The 21,166-nt window shown below is 38.2% G+C and overlaps 2 protein-coding genes across 12 annotated transcripts in view; one reads left to right on the top strand and one right to left on the bottom strand.

The window, feature by feature from the left end:
• tcp11l1 (t-complex 11, testis-specific-like 1) overlaps positions 1-6,333 on the bottom strand; it is a 14,232-nt gene extending 7,899 nt beyond the window's left edge. Inside the window, exons 1-4 of one of the 5 annotated variants that reach the window (XM_066649336.1) lie at positions 6,264-6,333; positions 1,551-1,727; positions 1,230-1,362; positions 576-696 (exon numbers count right to left, since the gene is read on the bottom strand). In XM_066649336.1, coding sequence (XP_066505433.1) covers positions 576-696; positions 1,230-1,362; positions 1,551-1,707 — 411 coding nt within the window. In that variant the 5' untranslated portion in view covers positions 1,708-1,727; positions 6,264-6,333. Of the gene's footprint in view, positions 1-575; positions 697-1,229; positions 1,363-1,550; positions 1,728-3,500; positions 3,647-4,358; positions 4,512-6,263 lie in introns of those variants that run through there. The other 4 variants (XM_066649332.1, XM_066649334.1, XM_066649331.1 and 1 more) reach the window with 4 other exon arrangements.
• Positions 3,838-20,886, top strand: LOC136673691 (coiled-coil domain-containing protein 73-like). Of its 7 annotated transcripts, XM_066649325.1 has the most exons (21): positions 3,838-3,871; positions 4,290-4,420; positions 8,682-8,753; positions 8,855-8,986; positions 10,297-10,368; positions 10,473-10,544; positions 10,645-10,680; positions 10,791-10,865; positions 12,158-12,196; positions 12,735-12,870; positions 14,135-14,214; positions 14,386-14,514; positions 14,611-14,670; positions 14,961-15,065; positions 15,598-15,708; positions 15,945-16,085; positions 17,161-17,335; positions 17,526-17,585; positions 17,673-18,926; positions 19,084-19,211; positions 19,810-20,886. In XM_066649325.1, exons 3-21 carry the CDS (start codon positions 8,709-8,711, stop codon positions 20,104-20,106), a joined length of 3,147 nt encoding a protein of 1,048 aa, XP_066505422.1. In that variant the 5' UTR covers positions 3,838-3,871; positions 4,290-4,420; positions 8,682-8,708; the 3' UTR covers positions 20,107-20,886. The 7 variants fall into 7 exon arrangements, with proteins under 7 accessions (XP_066505422.1, XP_066505425.1, XP_066505426.1 ...); XM_066649328.1 differs by lacking the exons at positions 3,838-3,871; positions 4,290-4,420 and adding an exon at positions 7,025-7,215 and having other exon boundaries at positions 10,651-10,680; XM_066649329.1 differs by lacking the exons at positions 3,838-3,871; positions 4,290-4,420 and adding an exon at positions 7,025-7,215 and having other exon boundaries at positions 17,173-17,335.
• Positions 20,887-21,166: the final 280 nt, after the last annotated feature.

The raw sequence follows: 21,166 nt of genomic DNA, 5'->3' as shown, positions 1-21,166 counted from the left end.
ATGAACTAAGATGAGGATATTGCTCTATTTCTACTCAATAGGTGGGTAATATTGCCTTGTTTTTGCTGTTTCTGATAACTTGAGGTTGAAATATCTCCAAATGTGGTAGATGGCTAACTGCATGAAAGTAAACACAGACCTACAGTGTTACCAAAATCAAATTTCTCAAGTTACAAATGAGTTTCTGTGGTAATTAAAATATTAAATAAAAACTTACAGACAACTTAAACTTCAGCAACATACAAGTGGTTTTTCTCCATCTTAAACACGAAGATTCCGAATGTAAAGAAACCAGACAGAACAGCATTTCCCCACAATTGCAGACGTTCCTTGTAAGCATTTTGTTACACTACACTAGAAGTGCCTAACTCTGGCTAAAATTACAAAGATTACCAAGATACAAAGTTTTGTGAATCCCCAGATTAAGCTTTTTGAAGCAAAGAGCAAGTAGGCTGTATTTTGTAGTTGTTTGCCTACAACCGATGTAATCTCACACTTTCAGCGAAGTTGGTTATTGTGCTCTGAATTTTGTGCAGTACTGGGTAGTTGTATTTTTTTTCCCCTGTAAGTCTTACCTCCTTAATTTCCCCAACCAGTTGGATAGCATGGTCGTAGATTGGTGGGTCGTTATTCAGCTGTGTCTCAAGAGAATCCCAGAATACTTTGTGCATTATTTCTTTAACCCTTTTCTCTAAACTGCAGGAAATGTTGGGACAGAAGATCAAAATGTTTCCTACATATATTTATGAAATATTCACTAACACAAGACATTTTATATTTTAGAAATACATGGGGTGTTCAATACGTTCTCGGTATGGATATAATCTTCTAAACCGAAAGGTTAAATTTATATTGTCAGTAAGTGACCATTTCTGAGGACATACAAAGAAAACATAAGCCCATTTCAATCATTCGTTTTGTTGCAATTGGCATGAAAACTAAATTATTCTGAATAACATGAGTATATTGAGGAAACTTTGGCATCGCACTGTGCGTGACTGTGGATTCCAAGACATTAGTCCTCCAACCTACAGCTTGGACTTAGCCCTGAAAAAAATATTTTTCTTCCCAGGGTTTTGAAAAGCTAATTGCTAGATTTAACAAATGTATAAAAGTTCGAGGTGATTACACAAACAAAAATAAATAAATTTCATAACTATTTTACTTAATACATATACAGAGAACTTACTGAATGTCTCTCGTAATCCTCCTAGGTTAAATGGCCTTACCTTCCTTCAGCAGGCTCATTCGCTTTAACTTGAAAACCACCATTTACGACAATCTCATGGGCCAGGGCCATATTAGTCACTCCTTTAGCAGTTTCCATTAGCTCTTCCACAGAAACAAACTTTGTTGGGCTGGCTGTGAAGACAGAACATTAACAGGTTTTCAGAGAATCCTACATTACACATTCCTTGAGGCAAAACATATCCCTTTCTTCATAAAGAACTTAAAAAAAGAAATCATAAAGAAGAGCTCACTGACATCACAAAACACACTAAACTGTTAAAATGTCACGTGTGAACTTATGTGTTTAACAAAAGTCTTACACTGTGGAGTTTGTCTGTGAGGGCTTGGCGTATTTGTTCTGATTCTTTTACGCAGCATCTCCTCTGATGCTTCGGTCTGACCTGTGGAATCCTCTGGCCCTTTACTGTCCATTTTCTTGCTCGCCTCACTGGATGATTCATTGGTTTCCTTGGGCATCCTCCACAATCACCTACTAGCTGGAGATAGATTTGTTTACTGACAGCCAAATAAGTGCTTTAATTCGTTACAGTGGCTACGAACATAAACAGAAAGACAGCACAAGCTTAAATAGTAATCATTTTGACACTATGTTGAAAACTGAATGAGTACTGAGTAGATATTTTGTAGTGAAAAAAATAAAAACTTTATTATTACATGGGACTGCTCAAGGGCTCTCCCTACAACTGCACTTTAACAACACTGTCTTAAAATCAAGGGGAGGGGGCAGGGGGGTTCCTGACCACCTTCAAAAGTTGGCATTTCTAGTACAGTTTCTGTATTATTGAACCTGGAGCAGCAAGGACAGAGGTTGTATTCTCCCCATCACAGGTCAGTGATGCAGCGCACCGATACTAAAGCTGTAATTTAATATCCACCTAAAAAAATATATAGATTTATCCATAGTAGTGCAACTCAAAACAGCTTCTGAACTACTGGAAGATTTGGCTACTATTATTCCACTATTTTTGACATTATTGACAAAATTTTGGTGAAAAACAAGAGTCCAATTTCTTCATGATGCCATCTACTGTTTAAAAAGCACCAGCTCCTTTCCCCAAAACACCCCACAGAATGCTTCATGGCCGGGTTGACATCCCTCACGTTCTTCCTCCATATACAGTGTTAATCATTATGACCAAACAGTTCAAATATTGTTCCTTCTGAGCAGAGAACACCCCTCCCAAAGCTAGGTCTTTGTTCTGGTGAACATTTATCTGAACTTTTACATTTCAGGTCTGTTTTTTTTCACACTGGTCCTACTGGAGTAGGGTCATCTTTCTTGCACAGCAGCCGTATGGCGGTGTAGCACTCTCGTAATGATGGATGTAGACACTTTGATGCCTCCAGCTCCTATACCAGTTCCTTTGTTGTTGTATTTGGTTTCATGTGAACCATTTGAACCAAAGCTGGTCTTGGAACTTTTGTATTTGGGTCCTCATTATTGTTTTCATTTTTTTACCAGTTGCTCATGGTACCTTAGTTTGTTTGGATATTGTTCTTATGGAGAAACAGGACTTGTGGAGGCCCACAATTTTTTCTGAGCTCTTGGCTGAGTTTCATGGAAACCTAAGAAGACATATAATTTCCCTAGAGGTTTAGGGTAGCAAATAACATAGATTTATTTGTGTTGTAAACATAGGGATATCAGAAACCTAACACTGTCACTAGAAATAAATCAGAGTGACTAAGTTTGTGTTCAATGTTTGCACTCACTCCAACATGTCACACATTAACTTTTGAACTCAGGCAACAGAAGTTTCTATGCTTTGGTCAGTGAATCCCCTGGAGAGTATTCCACAAAGCAAACCTTTCTCAGATATCAAGATAACTGAAACAAGAAGTTCAGGTAATGCCTAATAGTGATATCCACCATCAATAATCCTATTGAACAGGCTTGACTTTGGGTTAAGTTATTTGGCTAAATTGAGAAATCCTATTTGTGGAATACCCACATAACCTGTGTGTTGTCGGTGGTGCGTACGAGTAGATAACGTAAACACAAAGGAGATGACGAGACTTCACTTGCCGTTTATTAACTGAGCAGTGTTTCTGCACATCGACTGTTTAAATTAGTCCTGACATTGACCCAGAGAGACCAGAGAACCTCATTCTAACGGTGACTGGTGAGCTAGCTTAGCCCTTATGAAGGGTTTTGTGTTTAAGTTAAACCACTCTGAGCTCTGTTATCTACATTACTCCATTCATCCAAGGGACAGATAAAAGGACACCGAGCGACCCCATCTACTTACCTGACTTCAGAATGACGGACTGAGTAAAGAGATCAAGTGGTCTCGCTCAGAAGGCAGTCACTTTTAAGAGAATAACAAAGTAATGAAGCTTGGCCGCCGCTGCCTTTGGCTTCTTCTCGATGAATCTGATACACAAACTCGCTGCGTCTATTTACGGAAGTAACACCCCATTAAATCTCAGTTGTAGTTTTTTGACGCTACAAAATTGCTTGAGTGTACCTACCAAGAGGGCGGAGAAAACTGCATTTCCCATAATGCTGTCGTGTTTGACTTTGCAACACCCCCCCCAACGGTCTTCTCCCACAGCTCGGCGCTGATTGGGTAAAACACAAAAGCTTAAAAAATGCCCTTTTAATGTAAATATGAACCTGGTGAGTGATTGAACATTTAAGAACAGCAAAACAGCTTTTTCTCAAAGCAGAACGGAACATGTTTCTTATTGCTTCTATCCCTTGTTTCTCATTTTTATGAACTCGGGAGATTTATTTTGTTAACTTTGGATTTTTCTTCTCGATAGGTTATTGATTAAGTTCACTAGCTATAAAACAGTGTTCCCAAACTGCAGAGTAGAGACAAGTTTGGACTCAGCTTTTAAACCGGATCATGTGACTGGGGTTGTGACTCTAAAATTAGTTAATGCTATAAATAAATAGTGAATGATATTTTCCTTAAGGAAAGTGTTGAAAGTTTAAAAAAAATACGATTTTCAACACTGGGTTAAATGACTGCCAGCGGGAAAATAATTAGGTATTGTTGTATTAATTAATATTATGTTTATATTATTATTAGGGGACACCACCACGACAAAAAACAACATGTTCCTACTGTTGTCAAACACTGGGTGTCAGCAAAACATACCTTTCTGGAACAGGTTGTTTCTGAAAGGAGCTGAAGCCATGGAACGGCGAGACTATTCTACAGTGAGTTGCTACGGATTCCTGAATTGTCCAATCCGCGCCCTGCTTGAGAGTTCAAACGGCAAGCAATGAACCAATTATGGCTCAGTGGGAGGGACATCAGCGCTCTAGTACGATCTGGGTGCCCGCCTTTTTATTTGTAGAAGAGCGCATAAAGCCCCCTACTCCCTCAGTCATGCAGCCTTGGCCCTGTCCCAAATGGCACAATTAAACGCAGACAGTCCACAAATGCACATGTACGAGAAAATCACAAGTCTATACAGTTTTGTTTAAAGTTTCTGAACGACATGGCAAAGCGAAAAGTTGTGAATATGAATGTATTTTTTGTTAATCGAATATGTCATTGTGATGCACTTTGCTTGTAAAATGAATTGAGCCACCATAGATTCTCAAATTAGCTTCTCAAAGTACAAATAAGCACACTTGAGGTGAAATTAGGTCAAATAAAATGGCTGCCGGTAACAGTGTATATTTATTGCACCAAATAATTTAATGTTCAGAACCAGACTGTTTCCGGAAAGTCAGTGATGAATAGTGATGTGTCGGTCGCGAACGAACCGGTTCAAAGAGCCGGCTCTTGTAAGTGAACGATGAGAGCCGGTTCCCGTCTAAGACCGAGCCATTTTTTTCTAAGGCTTGTCGTTCAAACAATCAGAGAACAACAATCAAAGCTGAGACACTTGGTTTTTCTGAATGCCAATCTGCCTTCTAGGGCTTCAACAGCTAATCGATTAAAATCGAGTGTTAAAATAGTTTGCAACTAATTTAATAATCGATTAGTTGGGTCTAAGTTATTATACACATAGGTACAGTTGCTACACGTGACGAACTCTGGAAGAAGGGTTCATCTGCGGTCACAGCAGAGGATAATGTTAGCACAAGCAGAGAGAAAAATGTACGACCCAAGTCATCAAAAGTATGGGAACACTTTACATTAACGCCTTCAAGGAACAGCGTTAGGTGCAACATGTGCACAGCTGATCTCGCATGGCACAGCAGCACATCATCACTGCATGAGCACTTGAAAATGAAGCCTGTTGGAGCTATGTGTGAAAGAGATAAAGTATAGTAAGTTAATTCTACTTTTTCTCTCACTCAATGTTACTAGAGCCTGCTAGAGTAGTTAAACAACATTTGTTTTTCTTAGTACATTGATATTACACTCGCGTTTAGCGAACAAGCTTTAGCATCCCCCCGAGTTTTCTCTTCCACCTTAAATGTGTCAGCTCGACCAGCAGTTCCAAAACAGGCCGTAGTTTTAGTCGAGCTAATGTTAGCGACGTTAGTTTTTCTCTCACTCAATGTCACTAGAGCCTGCTGGAGTAGTCAAACAAGATGTCTCATTTTTAGTAAATTTTTATCACTCTTGTATTTAGCGAGTTTTCCGTTCCACCTTAAATGTGGCGGCAGTTACATTCAGAGTTAAAAAAATCATTTTTAAATAATATATTTAAAGCCTTTTTCAAGGTCTTTTCTGACTGGCATTGCGTGTTAGTGTTTGAGTATCACAGCCAAGTGTATATTACATTATAAACACTGTGTTAAATATTGATAAATATAAAATTAATGTAACTGTCGGGTTAATTCTTCATGTAAATGCTAATTATTAATAATGGTAGGTTGTGTGTTCCTTATACAATTACAACATTAGTTCTCTAAAATCTTAAATATCTTAACCATATCTGATCATGTGTTAGATGAATTTCCCTTTTATTCTCAGCACATGGCAGCATCATCCAATATCCAATATTTATGTAATTTCAATTTGCCTGCATCGTTGTCTGCATTTTAGATCTGTAGTTATTAACTTAAAAAAAGATGTTCATATCTACACTTTCTCTCTCACCTCAGATAAAAACAGTTTTGAAGAAGATCTGCACACCACAGCAAGCAGCTGTTCTCACTGATGGTGTCCTGAATATGTTAGTAACAGACAGGAAACCACATTTGGCTTGTCTTCCTTTTTATTCGATTAATAATCGATTAATCGAAAAAATAATCGACAGATTAATCAATTATCAAAATAATCATTAGTTGCTCCCTACTGCCTTCCAAAAAATAGAAGAAAATGTTAAATCAGTTAAATGTTTGTTGACAGTTGTGGTTGTTTTAATCACGATCGTTGAATGCTGCTGTTTTGCACTTTGCATGTTTGTTTATTTTATTACCAGAAATGGATGATTATTTAATTTAATAAGCTATTGTAATACCTACCTTTTGGGTTCCATTGGCTATATTTCAGAGTTTACAAGTGATCTTTTATTAAGGTGTTTAAATAAAAATCCAGTTATTTATACAATTGAATGTGTGAGTGCAATCAGTGAGTTATTACAAGACAAAACAATTGGCCATTGCAACACTATTTATTATTTTTAATATTGAACAATAATATTTTGTCCATATAGTAATGTAAAATGTAGGTAATATTGTTCTGTAAAAGTGGAAATAAGTGGTAAAACAAAGAGCCATTTAGGAGCCGAAAGAGCCGGCTCTTGAGCCAAAAGAGCCGGCTCCCCAAAAAGAGCCGAAATTCACATCACTAGTGATGAACATATGCACCCTTTAAAACCCCTGGCCAACAGAGCTAGGGCGGGGCTTGTCGGTAAGCGGGTGGATATACATCAGTTGGGGGTGTAGAGGACGGAGTAATGCAGAAAAGGAAAAAAAAATATTGAACACATTCAAGGTTAAATGGTTTTGTTGTTCATTGATAATGCTAACTCAACTTAATATTAAGTTCATAAAAATGTAGAAGCCTGTTTATTTCACCGCCAGTAAATCCCAAGGAGAACAGTTTTGTGAGTTGGACTATGCTAAGCTAACGCCTCAGCTTCTCTGCACATTGTTAAAAATCCTTTGTAAATAACAAAGGTAGCTGCAGTAATTTAAAAAGTTTTTAGCTATTATTAATGTTAACACAGAATTGTAGGGCACTGAAAAAGTACATTTTTAGATCAGGAATTTACTCTTTAATTGCTTAAAATAAAAACAAATTGCACATTCAGTGGCTATAACTTTCAAAATGTACAGTTATGGCACCATGTAAAGATTGTGCAATTCTATTACTGAATATGACGTTAATCTGCGGCCAGAATGATGAAGTGGTACGTTTTTCTCAGTGAGGGTAGACGGACAACCCCTACATTTTTGTCTTAAGATATTTGGATCTCTTTCCTTGGGAGGCCAGAGTGTCGTGCTTGTAGCCCAGGGGTCAAAAATATTAACCTATTACTTTAAACATATATAAAGATATTTAAAAAAAAATTAAACCAATTAGGTAAAATAAAATAGATACCAACTGGCAAAAAAATGATAAATAATAACATTTTATTGGATTACCAGTAATCTTAAGGTATTTATATGTCCATAGGTCATGATCACAAAGTGTCACAAAATACAGATCCAGGATTGGACTTTATATACTGGTGGAGGTCGCTGGTCAAAAAACTGCTCCAGAAATACAGTGTACAAGCTAGTAAATATCAAGGTCTCTAAAAGGTTATATCAGTAATCACGTAAGAGAAGTACTCTAACTTTGCACCTGTTCTTTTAGTGAAGTATGTAGTGTGTCAATTTCATATTTTTTACATGGGGCATTATGTCAGTAATATTTTGGGCTATTACTGGGGATTAAACTTTTACTTCCTGCCCTCAGCTCCAGAAATCCTGACCACTGCCTTCTTCATTACACCAGCAGTTATAAAATAGTTCACTGAAGGTGATTCAGACATGCTATAGGCAGGGAATTATCCCATTTTATGGATGGTGTCCTTTTAATTTTGCCTTTCATGGCTTATAAAATTGTTTAATATCTGTTGAAGTGAATCAGTGAAGAAGCAAATAAAGACATTGCCCCTGGAGGTCATCTTTGATAGTAGCAAATTCTAACAGGATCATTTAATTCCTGCACATGATTGATAACAGCAACACCTAAATGGACAAAAGCCTCTCTTCTATTAAAGCGTCAGGTCAAGTGAAGACCTCCCACTTCTGAATTCAGGCACAGTGGGGAGACAGGACCAACTGCAGGTCAAATTAAATAACTTATATAATTCCAGCTCAATGACAGTGCAATCTGTCCATTCGGTTTTATAGCTTTGACCCCCATTATGTTCTTAGCCTGGCATTATTTTTACCTTGATGGGTTAGAGAGTTTCAAGTTCGTCCAAAATGGTGCCAAAGCTGTAGCAGTACCACTACTGATGGTAGTTTATTTAAGAAATTATATTAAAAATTGAAAGTCATATATTTCTTGGTCCTGCAGGTCGTCTGATTACAGTTTTCATGCTTCATGGAGCCAACAACTGCCATCGAAGCCCAGCTGTTTGAGTCTGCTGTGTGTGAAACCTTCCTTGACAAAGGAAAATATTTTAAATTTGAATATTAAAGCATATTATTTTACTACTGAGCTGTTTGTCTCTCTTCCTTCAAACTAAGGAGGAGGGTGCTGACTGTGAACTGAGGTCATCAAAAGTAGCTGATGAACCAGACAGTGGAATAATTTCAATACAACTTCTGGAGTTTAGGACATGTCTTCTTGAGGCAGTGGAGGAACTGCATATTCACAGGGTAAAATCACATAAAAAAATGTTGCTTGACTTACAATTGGGATCCTTTGGAATTTCAGGTAAATTTCAGGTAAAATTTGGTGCATTTTTTCAGATTGTCACATTACACAAGCTTGGTCTTTAAACTCAGATTTAAATCATTTTCACGTTTTAAGGCTGTGTATATGTTCTCGGAAAGCTATAGTCCGCTTATGAAGAGCTGTGAAATGTAATTTCATGGGGGGAGTATTATGGGTTTTTGGATGAAGCAGCTAGCAGCACTCTTTGGTCGTTTGGAATTGAGCCAGCTGCAGACACATTTACATCAGGATGGGGTCATGCAAGCAGGACCTGACAAATTCATGTCTATGTAAGTGTAAACCGCTTCCCTCAAGCAAGCACTTAAAACCTGAGAATGGACACACAAATGTTGTAGGACAAAAACTAAAGTATAGGATCGGCCTTGTTTTACTGTTATTATGCTGGTGGGGAACAAAGACATTAAATCTGTCTGCTCCTCAGGCATGCTATTAAACCAGCACTTTGTAGATCTCTGGTTTACTGGCTTGAAGCTTAAATTGGAGGGTGAACTGTCAGGTTTGTAGTACTAAGTTGAATATTGTCATGATTTTAAATAAATATTGTCTTGTTAAATTGGCTAAATATAATGTTTTTAACATCTGTTTACCAAGGTAAACAACATACACCAGTCATGCATTAGTTTAATAGGTAAACACCAAATCATGTTCTGATTTTTAATTATTTTTAATGAATTACAAAAGATTTTATACTCATGGGGATACGTTATTCTGCACTGCAGACTTTCTTCTCTTTGATGAAGTTTCAGATAGTAAAGCTCCTGTCCTGTGAAATTTACATGGATTACCAACTTTAATGTCTTTTTTGCTGAGCAAAATATCAGTTGGATTTATTGTCTCTTTGCTTACAGTTAACAGCTTTATCTAGTGTGCATTTTCAAGTATGCTATGCTGGTAGCACAGTTTAATGGGAAATATAAATAAACTCCTACGTACATATAAAAAGTCCCTTCATAGGAAGCCATTTACTTTTACCTTTACTGAAGGAGGACAAGGAAGGCTTTGTGCTAATATCTTTTCTTTGCTGCACCAGTGGCTTCCTCAAACATGCTGCATGAGCCATTAAAATGTGATTTGTGCATAGCTTTTACCTCCTGAATTTAGTTATTTATTTTTTATTTAGGATATCAACTTGTTTGTTGGTGGATTTGGAATTTTTCATTTTCATCTTAAATAGATTGTGTAGCTTTGCCCGGTGTCGTTGATTCAAAATACCTGCACATTTTCAATTCAGGATGCTGAAACACGGTACGAGGCTCAAATTTGTAAACTTGTGCTGGAGAAGCAAGAGCTAGAGTGGCAGAAGGTGGGTGAACTGGCAGCAGTATGTTTAAAATAAAGTGTGGTTTTATATAAAAGACAAACACGAACACAAGTGCTGCTAACCTTGTGAGGGCTTTTCATTTTCAGGAATCTTTGCAAAGTCAAATTGATAGAATGACAAATGAACATTCAGACTCACTTACGGCTGTTAAGAAGCAGGTAAGAATATAATCTTTATTCTAAAATGATTTCAATGACTTGAAGCCCACTTTCGTTAAACTACAATGTAAACCCATATTACACGATATTCTATATTAAGTTTCAGGCTCAGGTCAGAGGAATTGAGGGAGAGAAGGTAGACATGCATTTTGGTTCTCTAATGCTGCACTAATTTTGCGTAAAACTGCACAAATAGTATGCAAATGAACTCTATTGTGACTAATGTTATGGTAATTAAAATGGAAGGGGAAGCACCAGCTGAGTGCTGAATTGAAGGACAAAGAGATCTGCAGTCTGAAAGAGGAACTGAAATCACTACAGGTAAACTTACAGTCTAATGAAGTTGTCTTTTCCTTTGTCTACCCTTATATCCTATTCCTTTGCTATTTACTGTCCGTTTTGGGAAATGGACAAGTGTGAAAAATTAATCTCATAGCTAACCTTTTGAGCGGGTGTCTGTGTAGGTCTATATGGTGTTATGGAAATGACACAATGCTAGTAATATATGTGGTCTGGTATGGTTCACTGCACTCTCTGTCCAACCGTCTGGACACCTGTAATGATTCTTGTTACATGATTATTGTTTGGGGGTGCTGTGAGACTATTAAAAATAGGGGATGGTTGTGTATTTAAACATGATGTAGCTGGTACCTTAAAACCAGATGTATTAAAAATATTGATACATATATTTGTACACACAATAGATTGATTAGTTTTATATACAGTTAATCGATTACGTATGATATAAGTATTAAGTGTTTGTAGCTCATTTTATTTTAAGTTTATTGTAAACATATTGGCGGTACAGTGGCACAGCAGGTAGTGTCGCAGTCACACAGCTCCAGGGACCTGGAGGTTGTGGGTTTGATTCCCGCTCCGGGTGACTGTCTGTGAGGAGTTGGTGTGTTCTCCCTGTGTCTGCGTGGGTTTCCTCCGGGTGACTGTCTGTGAGGAGTTGGTGTGTTCTCCCTGTGTCTGCGTGGGTTTCCTCCGGGTGACTGTCTGTGAGGAGTGTGGTGTGTTCTCCCTGTGTCTGTGTGGGTTTCCTCTGGGTGCTCCGGTTTCCTCCCACAGTCCAAAAATACACGTTGGTAGGTGGATTGGCGACTCAAAAGTGTCCGTAGGTGTGAGTGTGTGAGTGAATGTGTGTGTGTGTGCATGTTGCTTTGTGAAGGACTGGCGTCCCCTCCAGGGTGTATTCCCGCCTTGTGCCCAATGATTCAAGGTAGGCTCTGGACCCACCACGACCCTGAACTGGACAAGGGTTACAGATAATCAATGAATGAATGAATGAATGTAAATATATTGAAATAAGTGTAATAATTCTCTGCAGTGCTAATCCATATAGATTTTCTCCCAACCTCTAGATTTTCTGTCTTTTAAGAATTGACAGTGACAGCACCAAGGCTTAGATACACACCTTATGTCACACACTGGCATTGGCCTCCAGTTCCCATTTCAGTATTCCTAGAAACTTTGTTTCTAGGATGCGCAAGTTTAATGTATTTGCCTTTTACTGCCTCTCCAAAATTGGTTTCCTTTGTTGAGAATTAATTCAGTGTCTTTTACAACAGGAAACAAAGCTCTAAACAAAACTTTCTACTGTGTTACAGTTGTTCAAGTACAGTTTGGAGAAGAAATTAAGCGAGCTGGTAAGGTTTTCCAATTATATAAATTGTTGACAGAGGCAGGTGGGAGAGGGAGGAATTAAAGAGGAGGATGTGGGGAGGAGAGAGCGGCTCATCAGGAGTAACGGATAGGGAGTGTGTGTGACACTTGAACTGCCAGTGCAGCAGAGAAAATACCACTATTAAAATATTTTATATTGGAGCCTTTATCTGCTTAACCTTTCAAGTGATGGAGAGAAAATCTGTTTGATACACACAATCAAACAGTAAGGGATCCATATAAAAGCCCTTCAGGCATTCGTAAAAATGGAACCCTTATCTGTTGGAGAGGAGAAGCACTCGGCCAAGATGGTTAAACAAAGGTCTTCAGACCAAAAGAGACAACCCTTTATGGCCCTTATGGCCCTTATTTATCAAAATTCTCTATATATGACTTTTACAATTAATCCTTATACAAAAGGAAATATTCTTATCCACAATCAGTACTCTTGATGTGAGTATTTGATGCCCACACGGTTGTGTGTTCTGCTTTCATTGATTGTAACATGTAAATATTTTCCAGGAGCAGAAGCTCCTGCTTCAGACTCAAGTGAAAGACACACATCTGAATCAGCTGGCTGAGGTGGAGAAGCGTTTCGGGATCATCACCAAACAATGTGCAATGGTCAAACAGGCCCATGAGAAACTGGAGCAGAACGGTACGCCAGGCATTAAAAACTAATACCCCATTTATCACTGTCAAATACAGTCTTAATAAATGTAGTGTCTGTAACATGTGCAGACCAAGAAATTAAAGCTCAGCAAATTGGAATATAAGCCAAAAAATTAGAACTCAGCGAGTGTTCACTTAAAGGCTAAGCAGCAGCTCTATGAAAGTGTCAAACAAATAAATACAATGGAATTTGAGTTCCTAACTTGTGTTTATTGATAGTCAGAAAACATGTTATTTCTTACTAATTCAAGGAATAAGGTTTAAAAGACCGTTGCAGTAATTCAATGTACAGTGGGACATCTGTGCACAAATGGCCCAAAGATCCCAAAATATCCAGAAAATGGACTAAATTTGTCAACTTTAAACGGGCACTTTGGAAAGGACCATCCGCTCACTCCGTTATCTGTAGCTCATTTCACTGGCGCTTTTCCAACAATATGGGCATGTAAGGAAACCAACGAAAGGTGTTCAAGAGCCTCTGTAACATGGAGGTAAACAGGGTAAGATCACTTACTTCGCCTGTTTTAGTTGATGTTAGTTAACGTTAGCTTGACTTGCTAAACTCGGTGGCTCAGATTATACTCGGCTACGTAGCTGCATTACAGAGGTTTATAATGTCGGCTGAATTCGAGTTCGACTTCGATCACATTTACAAGAATAACGGTACCTCTAAATCTGAGTTTAGCTTATTGCTAGACTGTTGTCATGAATAATGTTGGTTATTTAGCTAGCTACTGTTATAACAGTCAGTCATAACGGTGTTTTACCGCGGCGTTGTTCAGCTGTTGTCCATCAGTGACGTCACGGTCGCGTTCAAGAATTTCCGAAGCGAGCTCGGGTTTTTCCGTCAATTTAATAAAATTGTCAGTTTTAAAGCAAATTAAGCTTGCTATTTTTATTTTAATTCATACTTATATATGTAATTGTATTGTATAATAATGTGAACTATTCATGGATTTCCATTAAGTGTTGCTTAGCCGTTAAGGAGGGTTATGTATATGCGTGTTTAAAAAGAGTTTATGTTGAGCATATGCTACACCTTATATTCTACTGAAAATCTACAATATGAGTGTTTACGAATGCAGTAATAAGGCTTTCATTAGCTAAGAGACATGTTGTTATTAATGTATATTTAAATAATGAAACTATAATAAATAATAAATACCATATAACTTGAGGTTAATGTTATTTGTAGCTGATAGGTTAGCTTGTTGATTTACAGTACAATAGTCCTTTTTTTCTTCTTCAAGTGGAAGAGGCAGTGCGTCTTAGCAAAAACCTTGCATCCATAAATAAAAAACAAGAGTCTACAATTGGTCTTCTGAAAAAGGTATGTTTAAATAAGCTTATTCTTACATGATTTATCAGTCATTTTTTCTTGATTATCTTAAGGGACAATTAGTATTTATTAGTGCAGTGTTACTAGCTGTGAATGGCTGCAATACTCCTAACTGATTGAAGAGCTTTTTCATGTTCAAACACTTATTATCTTGTTGTACAGGATATTGACCGGCTTAACAGTGAGATTGCAAAATACAAAGTCTTGTCGATCTGCAGATACAGAGATGAAAATTCTAATGATGTCCTGAAAGAACAACAACTACAAGAGCTTAAACAAAGGCTGATTGTGGTATACGTTTAAGATTTTTTTTTTCAGCAACTAAAAAAGGTGTGAACTATTTACCGTGCAGCTGAAACACTTTTCTTTTGAATTACCTGTTTAAAGGAGGTACAACTCAATAAAAAACTCAGAAACAAAAATGCTGAGGAATGGGCAGAGAAGCAGGTTAGTTTATGAAGCAGTTTATTGGCCTGTTTTTTATGCAGGAATTCAGGCAGTATTAATCTACATTAATTAATCTGCATTATTCTAATAACCAAATTAAAAATATATTTGTATTTGGACAAGGAAACAGAATAATTCTATTTTCTTCTGTCAAATTTGTGCTTGTTTGCATTCTATCTATTAAAAAAATATGCATTGGTAACACTGCTAACTAATCCTGTTCTGGAGCTGGTCATGTGTGTGATTTAGTGGGCTGTGTGTGTGTGTGTGTGTGTGTGTGTGTGTGTCAGAATCTGATGAGCTCCCTCCAGCATACTCAACATCTACTTCAGACTCAGACTCAAGCCGTGTGCCAAATTGAACAGCAGCTCCTCACACACACAGAGGACTACCAGGTCTGTCAGTGCAAAAAGTCAGTTTGCTTTAGATTGCTTAAATAATATATGTATGTGTGTAAGTGTGTGTGTGTGTGAGAGAGATATGCTTCAGCGGTTAAATTCAGTATAATGGATAAAGCCTAAAATGCAGCTGAATTTCAGTGAAAATCATCTCACATTTGAAGTATTTCATCTTGCTTTAAAATTATATTGGTAAAAATGTATTACAACAAAATCAAATAATAATAATATCCCATAAAACCGATTGAGAGTATTGTATATCACATTTGCACATTTAAGAAGCATGAATTGCAACTCAGTAATAGTAAGTGTGTTTAATCTCCATTTACAGTCTCTGCTCATTTATAGCCCCCAAGCCTTTGTTTAATTCACCTATGTATTCATGGATTAAAACCTTTATTAACATGACAAAACCCTGCTGATTTGTATGGGCTTTTCTGTCTGTTTAGATCCTTTTGTCTAGGTTGAATAAACATATAAAAATTTATTATTGCATTAAAAATTTTCCGGGTGATTAATTTAATTGCAGGTCCTTAAACGAGAACATGAAATGATCCAAGAGAGGAGTAAAGTAAAAGAGGACAGGCTTAGGTGGTTGATAGAAGAGTACAAAAATTCCAAACTCATTTTGGAAAAAGAGGTAGTTCTGCAAAATTGCTTTGTTGTTCTGCTGCAAAAACAAACAAACATGAAAAGTGATTTGAAAAATAAAAATTGTAAAATAAACCTTCCAGATACTCTGATATTTGTTATCATTAAAATGAAGAACAAGTAAGTTTTTGGCTTTTTTTTTTTTTTTTTTTTTTTTTAAGAGTACTGTCACTACACAGTTAATTTGCAGCCAATATTTGTTCTGTAAATTTGGTTGTGAAACAGATAAAGATGCTGCAAGCTAAGATGCAGGTAGATCAGGAAGAACTGAAGGCTGTGAAAGAAGCATATGTTCATCTCCGTGAGAAACATCTACAGCTGTCCTATAGTGCAGGGAACCAAGGCGAAAATATTAATGGCTCAGAGGTAGGAATGACAGACCTTATTTAGAGATTGATTATATGTGAATTAGCATGTCTATTGTTACTCATGGGCAGCACGCTGGCGCAGCAGGTAGTGTCGCAATCACACAGCTCCAGGGATCTGGAGGTTGTGGGTTCGAGTCCCGCTCCGGGTGACTGTCTGAGGAGTTGCTGTGTGTGGGTTTCCTCTGGGTGACTGTCTGTGAGGAGTGTGGTGTGCTCTCTCTGTGTCTTTGTGGGTTTCCTCCGGGTGACTGTCTGTGAGGAGTGTGGTGTGTTCTCCCTGTGTCTGCGTGGGTTTCCTCTGGGTGACTGTTAGGAGTGTGGTGTGTTCTCTCTGTGTCTGCGCGGGTTTCCTCCAGGTGACTGTCTGTGAGGAGTGTGGTGTGTTCTCTCTGTGTCTTCGTGGGTTTCCTCCGGGTGACTGTCTGTGAGGAGTGTGGTGTGTTCTCCCTGTGTCTGCGTGGGTTTCCTCCGGGTTCTCCGGTTTCCTCCCACAGTCCAAAAACACACTTTGGTAGGTGGATTGGCGATTCAAAGTGTCCGTAGTGTGTGAGCGAATGTGTGTGTGTGTCTGTGTTGCCCTGTGAAGGACTGGCGCCCCCTCCAGGGTGTATTCCCGCCTTGTGACCAATGATTCCAGGTAGGCTCTGGACCCACCGTGACCCTGAACTGGATAAGGGCTTACAGATACTCATTCTCATATTTAAGTCTAACTAAACTAAAACAAAACATGTTTCACTGTCATTCACAAGAGTACACAGTTAAACTTACACAATGACAGACTGTTAAGAGGAGAAGAAGAACTGAAACCTGGCTAGCTAAGTTAGCAGTATGCATTCTTGCCTTGACCCTGAACGTGTTAACATTTTCAGTGTTGTTCTAATGATACAATTATGTTACAAAACTGTTACGTGATTTATTTTCTTTACAAAGTTAGGGTTAATATATGCCATGGTTTTAAAAGGTAAATGGTAAAAATGGATAGTACCAAAAAGAAAAGGGTATATAACCTGTTCCAGAATACTGTACTATTCTTATGAAACATTTTCTGGGATATTTGGTCTATCTGAGTCTAGTGTGACTTGCAGAAGAGCTTCAACATCCAGCAAGATTCCCTCCTCAACCAAGTCCAATTGAAGACAGCTGGCAGTCTCAGTAATACTGAATCTTTAAATGCAGAAGTTGATCAGATCAGTCCTCAAAAACACAACGAAGAGTCGAGACTCAACAATGAGGCTAAAGACCTTCCAGGTGAGAGGAATGCAGGCTTCTGTTCTCCAGCCAAGCTGGGCGCTGTTAAAACTAATATTTTTGCTCATAATGATGTGATGCGGGGGAGGGGTGAGTTCCTAGGCTGACAGAATATCTTCATCAAAAAGGCTTACCTGTTCTTCTTATTTTTCAACTCATAATGATGCATGAATTTAATTTCCTTGCATAGATGAAAGAAATGCAGAATGTCAAGAAGCAGCAAAAGATGGCTGCTTTCATGGAGAAAATGGTGAGATTAACGTTTGTTCACAGACTGGGCTAAATGCTGTTAGCGTTCCACCTTCAGGCTTTGATAATTCTGCTCTAAATCTGTCAGGGAGGAGTGAGAACATCACTGAAGATCAAGTTGCTGTGACAGATCTGCAGATAGATCCAGATGCAGTTGTTAAACAGGAAACTGGTGTCTGTAAAAGCGCACCAGTCCGAGACACGTTTGATAATGGTTGCCCTTCTTGTGCGGTGCAAGGTTTCACAGACAGCTGCCTCGCCAAGCTATCAGAACTCGAAACCAGGTCTGTTTATGGGGTGGCCAGTGACCCATTGCTGTCTAAATCAAGGAATAGGCCAGAGGAGCAGAGTCTGGGTATCTCTGAAATGAGTGCGCACCAGACATCAGATAAACATACATTTGAGACATCTCAGGATGCTGACATGAAAGAGGTTGCTGCTCGGACCAGAGCACCTGAGCCAAAGAGCCCTCCGTGTGTCTTATCAAATGAGAGCAGACTTTGCACAATGGCACAAGTAATTCTTGAGGACAATGAAACAAAGCTGTCACTACAAGATACTGAGGCACTTAAAAATCAGATGAAGGAAGAACACTTAGATTCAAGTCCACCACAACAAATCATGGTTAAACCTCCAGCTTCTTCACATGAGAAAGCCATGCTTTTCCCTGCCTCATTTCCTGATACCGACTGCACGAGATTGGATGAACAGATCTCCCAACTACAGAGGAACTCTTTGTCAAAGTGTGGAAGCCCTGTGCAAGAGAAGGCCTTAGAAGATGTATGCAAAAATACTGAGGAGATAGAGGCTAAGTCCAGCCTAGAACCTGAAGTGAATCCTATTGCCAACCATCTTGGCTCACTCTCTCACAACACCGTGAATATCAACTGTAATTTATCAAATGCTCAATGTGGAAATGATGTAGAAGACAACTGTTCTGTTGCCACATATGTACCAATGCTGGGAGACCAGCAGAATACTGACCCATCCCCACGTGCCTTGATCCCAAACTCACAGGAAAATACTATATCTGCTGGTATACTCATAAAAAAATGTGACCATCTAAATGGTACGGAAAAACCGCTTACAGGAAAAGAACCTTCCTACCACAATGACAGCAAAACGTTGTTTGTCTCTAGTGAATCTCGGAAAGAAACACCAGATGCATCAGCTAATTTCTCACAAAGTGATGTCAACATTTGTCTAGTAGAAAGTAATACCTCCTCACCATCTTCAAGAACTTTAATCTCAGAACAGAATTCTGCACTGCCCTCTGGCTTCCAGGAGTTTCTTACCACATTAAAAACCCCATTGTTTTCAAAGCACAAATTAAGAACCAGAGGTAAGTTTGTGTTTTATGAATAAGTCCTCACAATAAACAGAAGTTGATTGTCTGTAACAAATGTTGCCAAAAATACCTACAGAATAAGAGACATTAAACAATCTTAGAACTGTTTAATGTCTTAGTCTGCGCACTAAATTTGCTTCTTGTCACTCAGGTGCTTCAGTAACTAGCCAACCTCTGGAGAAGTTGGATGTCTCAAGCATTTATCCTGACCAAAAGAGTGATCACCATGGGGAGTGGAATGCAATCAAGCAGACGTTTTCTGAAATCTCAGTTGAGAAAGTAAGTTTCACAAACATGCACACAGAAGAAGGCCATGGTGAGTTGACTTATGAGGAACATAGAGCTTCAAATGCTTACAAGTGCTTTAAGACAACGCTCTTTCCCAAAAGTATTTCACTGGGGTGAAATGGTAGCATTTTTCTAAATGAAATGTTGATAGAAAACAGCAGGAAAAAGTCACAGATCGTAAATCACTGGCATGTAGCCCAAGTCCAAGGGGAGCAAAAAGGCTGCTTGAAGTCAAAGCTAAGAGCTCATAAAATGTAATGTGTCAATAAATGTTAAAACATTCCTATGTATCTTGTTCTCGGGTGATTAATTATTTTTTTAAAGTATGTATTAAAGGTTTCTATAGGGCGTTACACATATATTTTTGAGGACTGTTTAATACCAAGAGCTTTATGCTGTAACTTCAGCCAATACATCAGCAATTAAATAAAAACTCTAGCAGGCCTTTGTAACTTCATCAAAACACAAATATACTTGCCTAAAATGTACACCAGTTGTGTGAGAGTAAAATTCACATAGAGCTACTATTACACCATCAGAAATCACACTTCATAGGCTTTTTTTTTTTTTTTTTTTTATATCTCTGCAGAAGAACAGACTTCCCATCTCTTTCAGTTCAGCTCAGCTAGGCAGCCCATCGGCTCGGTCCGTGGGTAATGAGTCGAGACATAACTGCACTACAACTCCCCCTCCTAAACTCCACAGCTTGGGAAAAGTGTCTCAACTTGTATCTGAGGGAAGTACGCCCACACCTCTAGAGAAAGTGAACCATCATCATTCTGACATCAGAGCCCAGATTGCAAAAATTGAGCAGTTTCTCTCCTCTGAAGGTTTCATACCACAGAAAAAACGGAAGATAGAGACATTTGAGGTTTCAAAGCCGTAGATTAAATGTGTCATCGTAGGGTAAATTTGTATTTTAGTAACCAGTCTGTTCTTTTACGGTTGTATATTTTAAAGCATTACACCTGCAATACGATTTAATTGTTTAAATTATAATCTTTGTTGTATTAGGCATTTCTTAAAAGGGTGCTCTGTGCTTTATCCTATTGACAAACAAGATAAGCTCCTTCCCATAAACCATGTTAATTACAGTCTTACAGCCAATTAACACTAATTACTCTACAGAGCATTTGTCAGTTCCTCAGAGGACATTTAATGAGCAAAACACAACTAATTTGCATACTGTGGCCAAATATAACTTGAGTTAATTAAAATACGCAAGTAAGAATAATCAATTAGCACACATTAACACAAATTAACAAATGCAAATGATTCTCTCATTAAGTTTATGTTCTCACTAAGGGGGCTGTTTAGACCGTATGGACATATGTTAGGGCGATACAGTTGACACATTGGGCTGTATATGGCATTGCTGGCCAAGTAGGTATTTGCATAACATTCAGAAGTGTTGCGGTAATCAGACTGTCTTAATAACGTGGGGAAAAAAGTTTCCCATGTTCTTGTTTTTCTGATTAATTTATTGATATTTTTTAATTGTTTGTGGGTTCATTCATGCTGGATTTCACCTTGTGTTCCTTAAAATGAAGCTGATTCATGCATATAATAGTAATCTACTGTTGTATATATTACTTTGTGGTTCTTTTCCAAATTAAGAATTTTTAAGTGCTCAACAAAAGCAGTCTCTGCAACAGAAATAAAATCATACAGCAGAAAGAATTTGCGTACCTCCTGTGGATGGCACAAGGTCCCTCTCAGGTCCACCTTAATACACTTACTCATTATTAATATGTCAAAATGTTAATGTCCTCATAAAGAAATCTGATGTGTTTGAGTATTTGTGCCAGCAGTGCTGACCCTTATCCTTTAAGGGAGTAGGCAATATGGAAAGCGTAATTTTAATACACACTCTGGAATATGAAGTGGCGGTCCTTTGAAACAGTCAATTACACTTGAGCGCGGGAGGGACCCCGGTGTTAATTACT

This window comes from Hoplias malabaricus, chromosome 17, assembly GCF_029633855.1.
Source record: "Hoplias malabaricus isolate fHopMal1 chromosome 17, fHopMal1.hap1, whole genome shotgun sequence".
In the NCBI taxonomy this organism is placed as follows: domain Eukaryota; kingdom Metazoa; phylum Chordata; class Actinopteri; order Characiformes; family Erythrinidae; genus Hoplias; species Hoplias malabaricus.
This window is presented reverse-complemented; position numbering and strand designations above follow the sequence as displayed.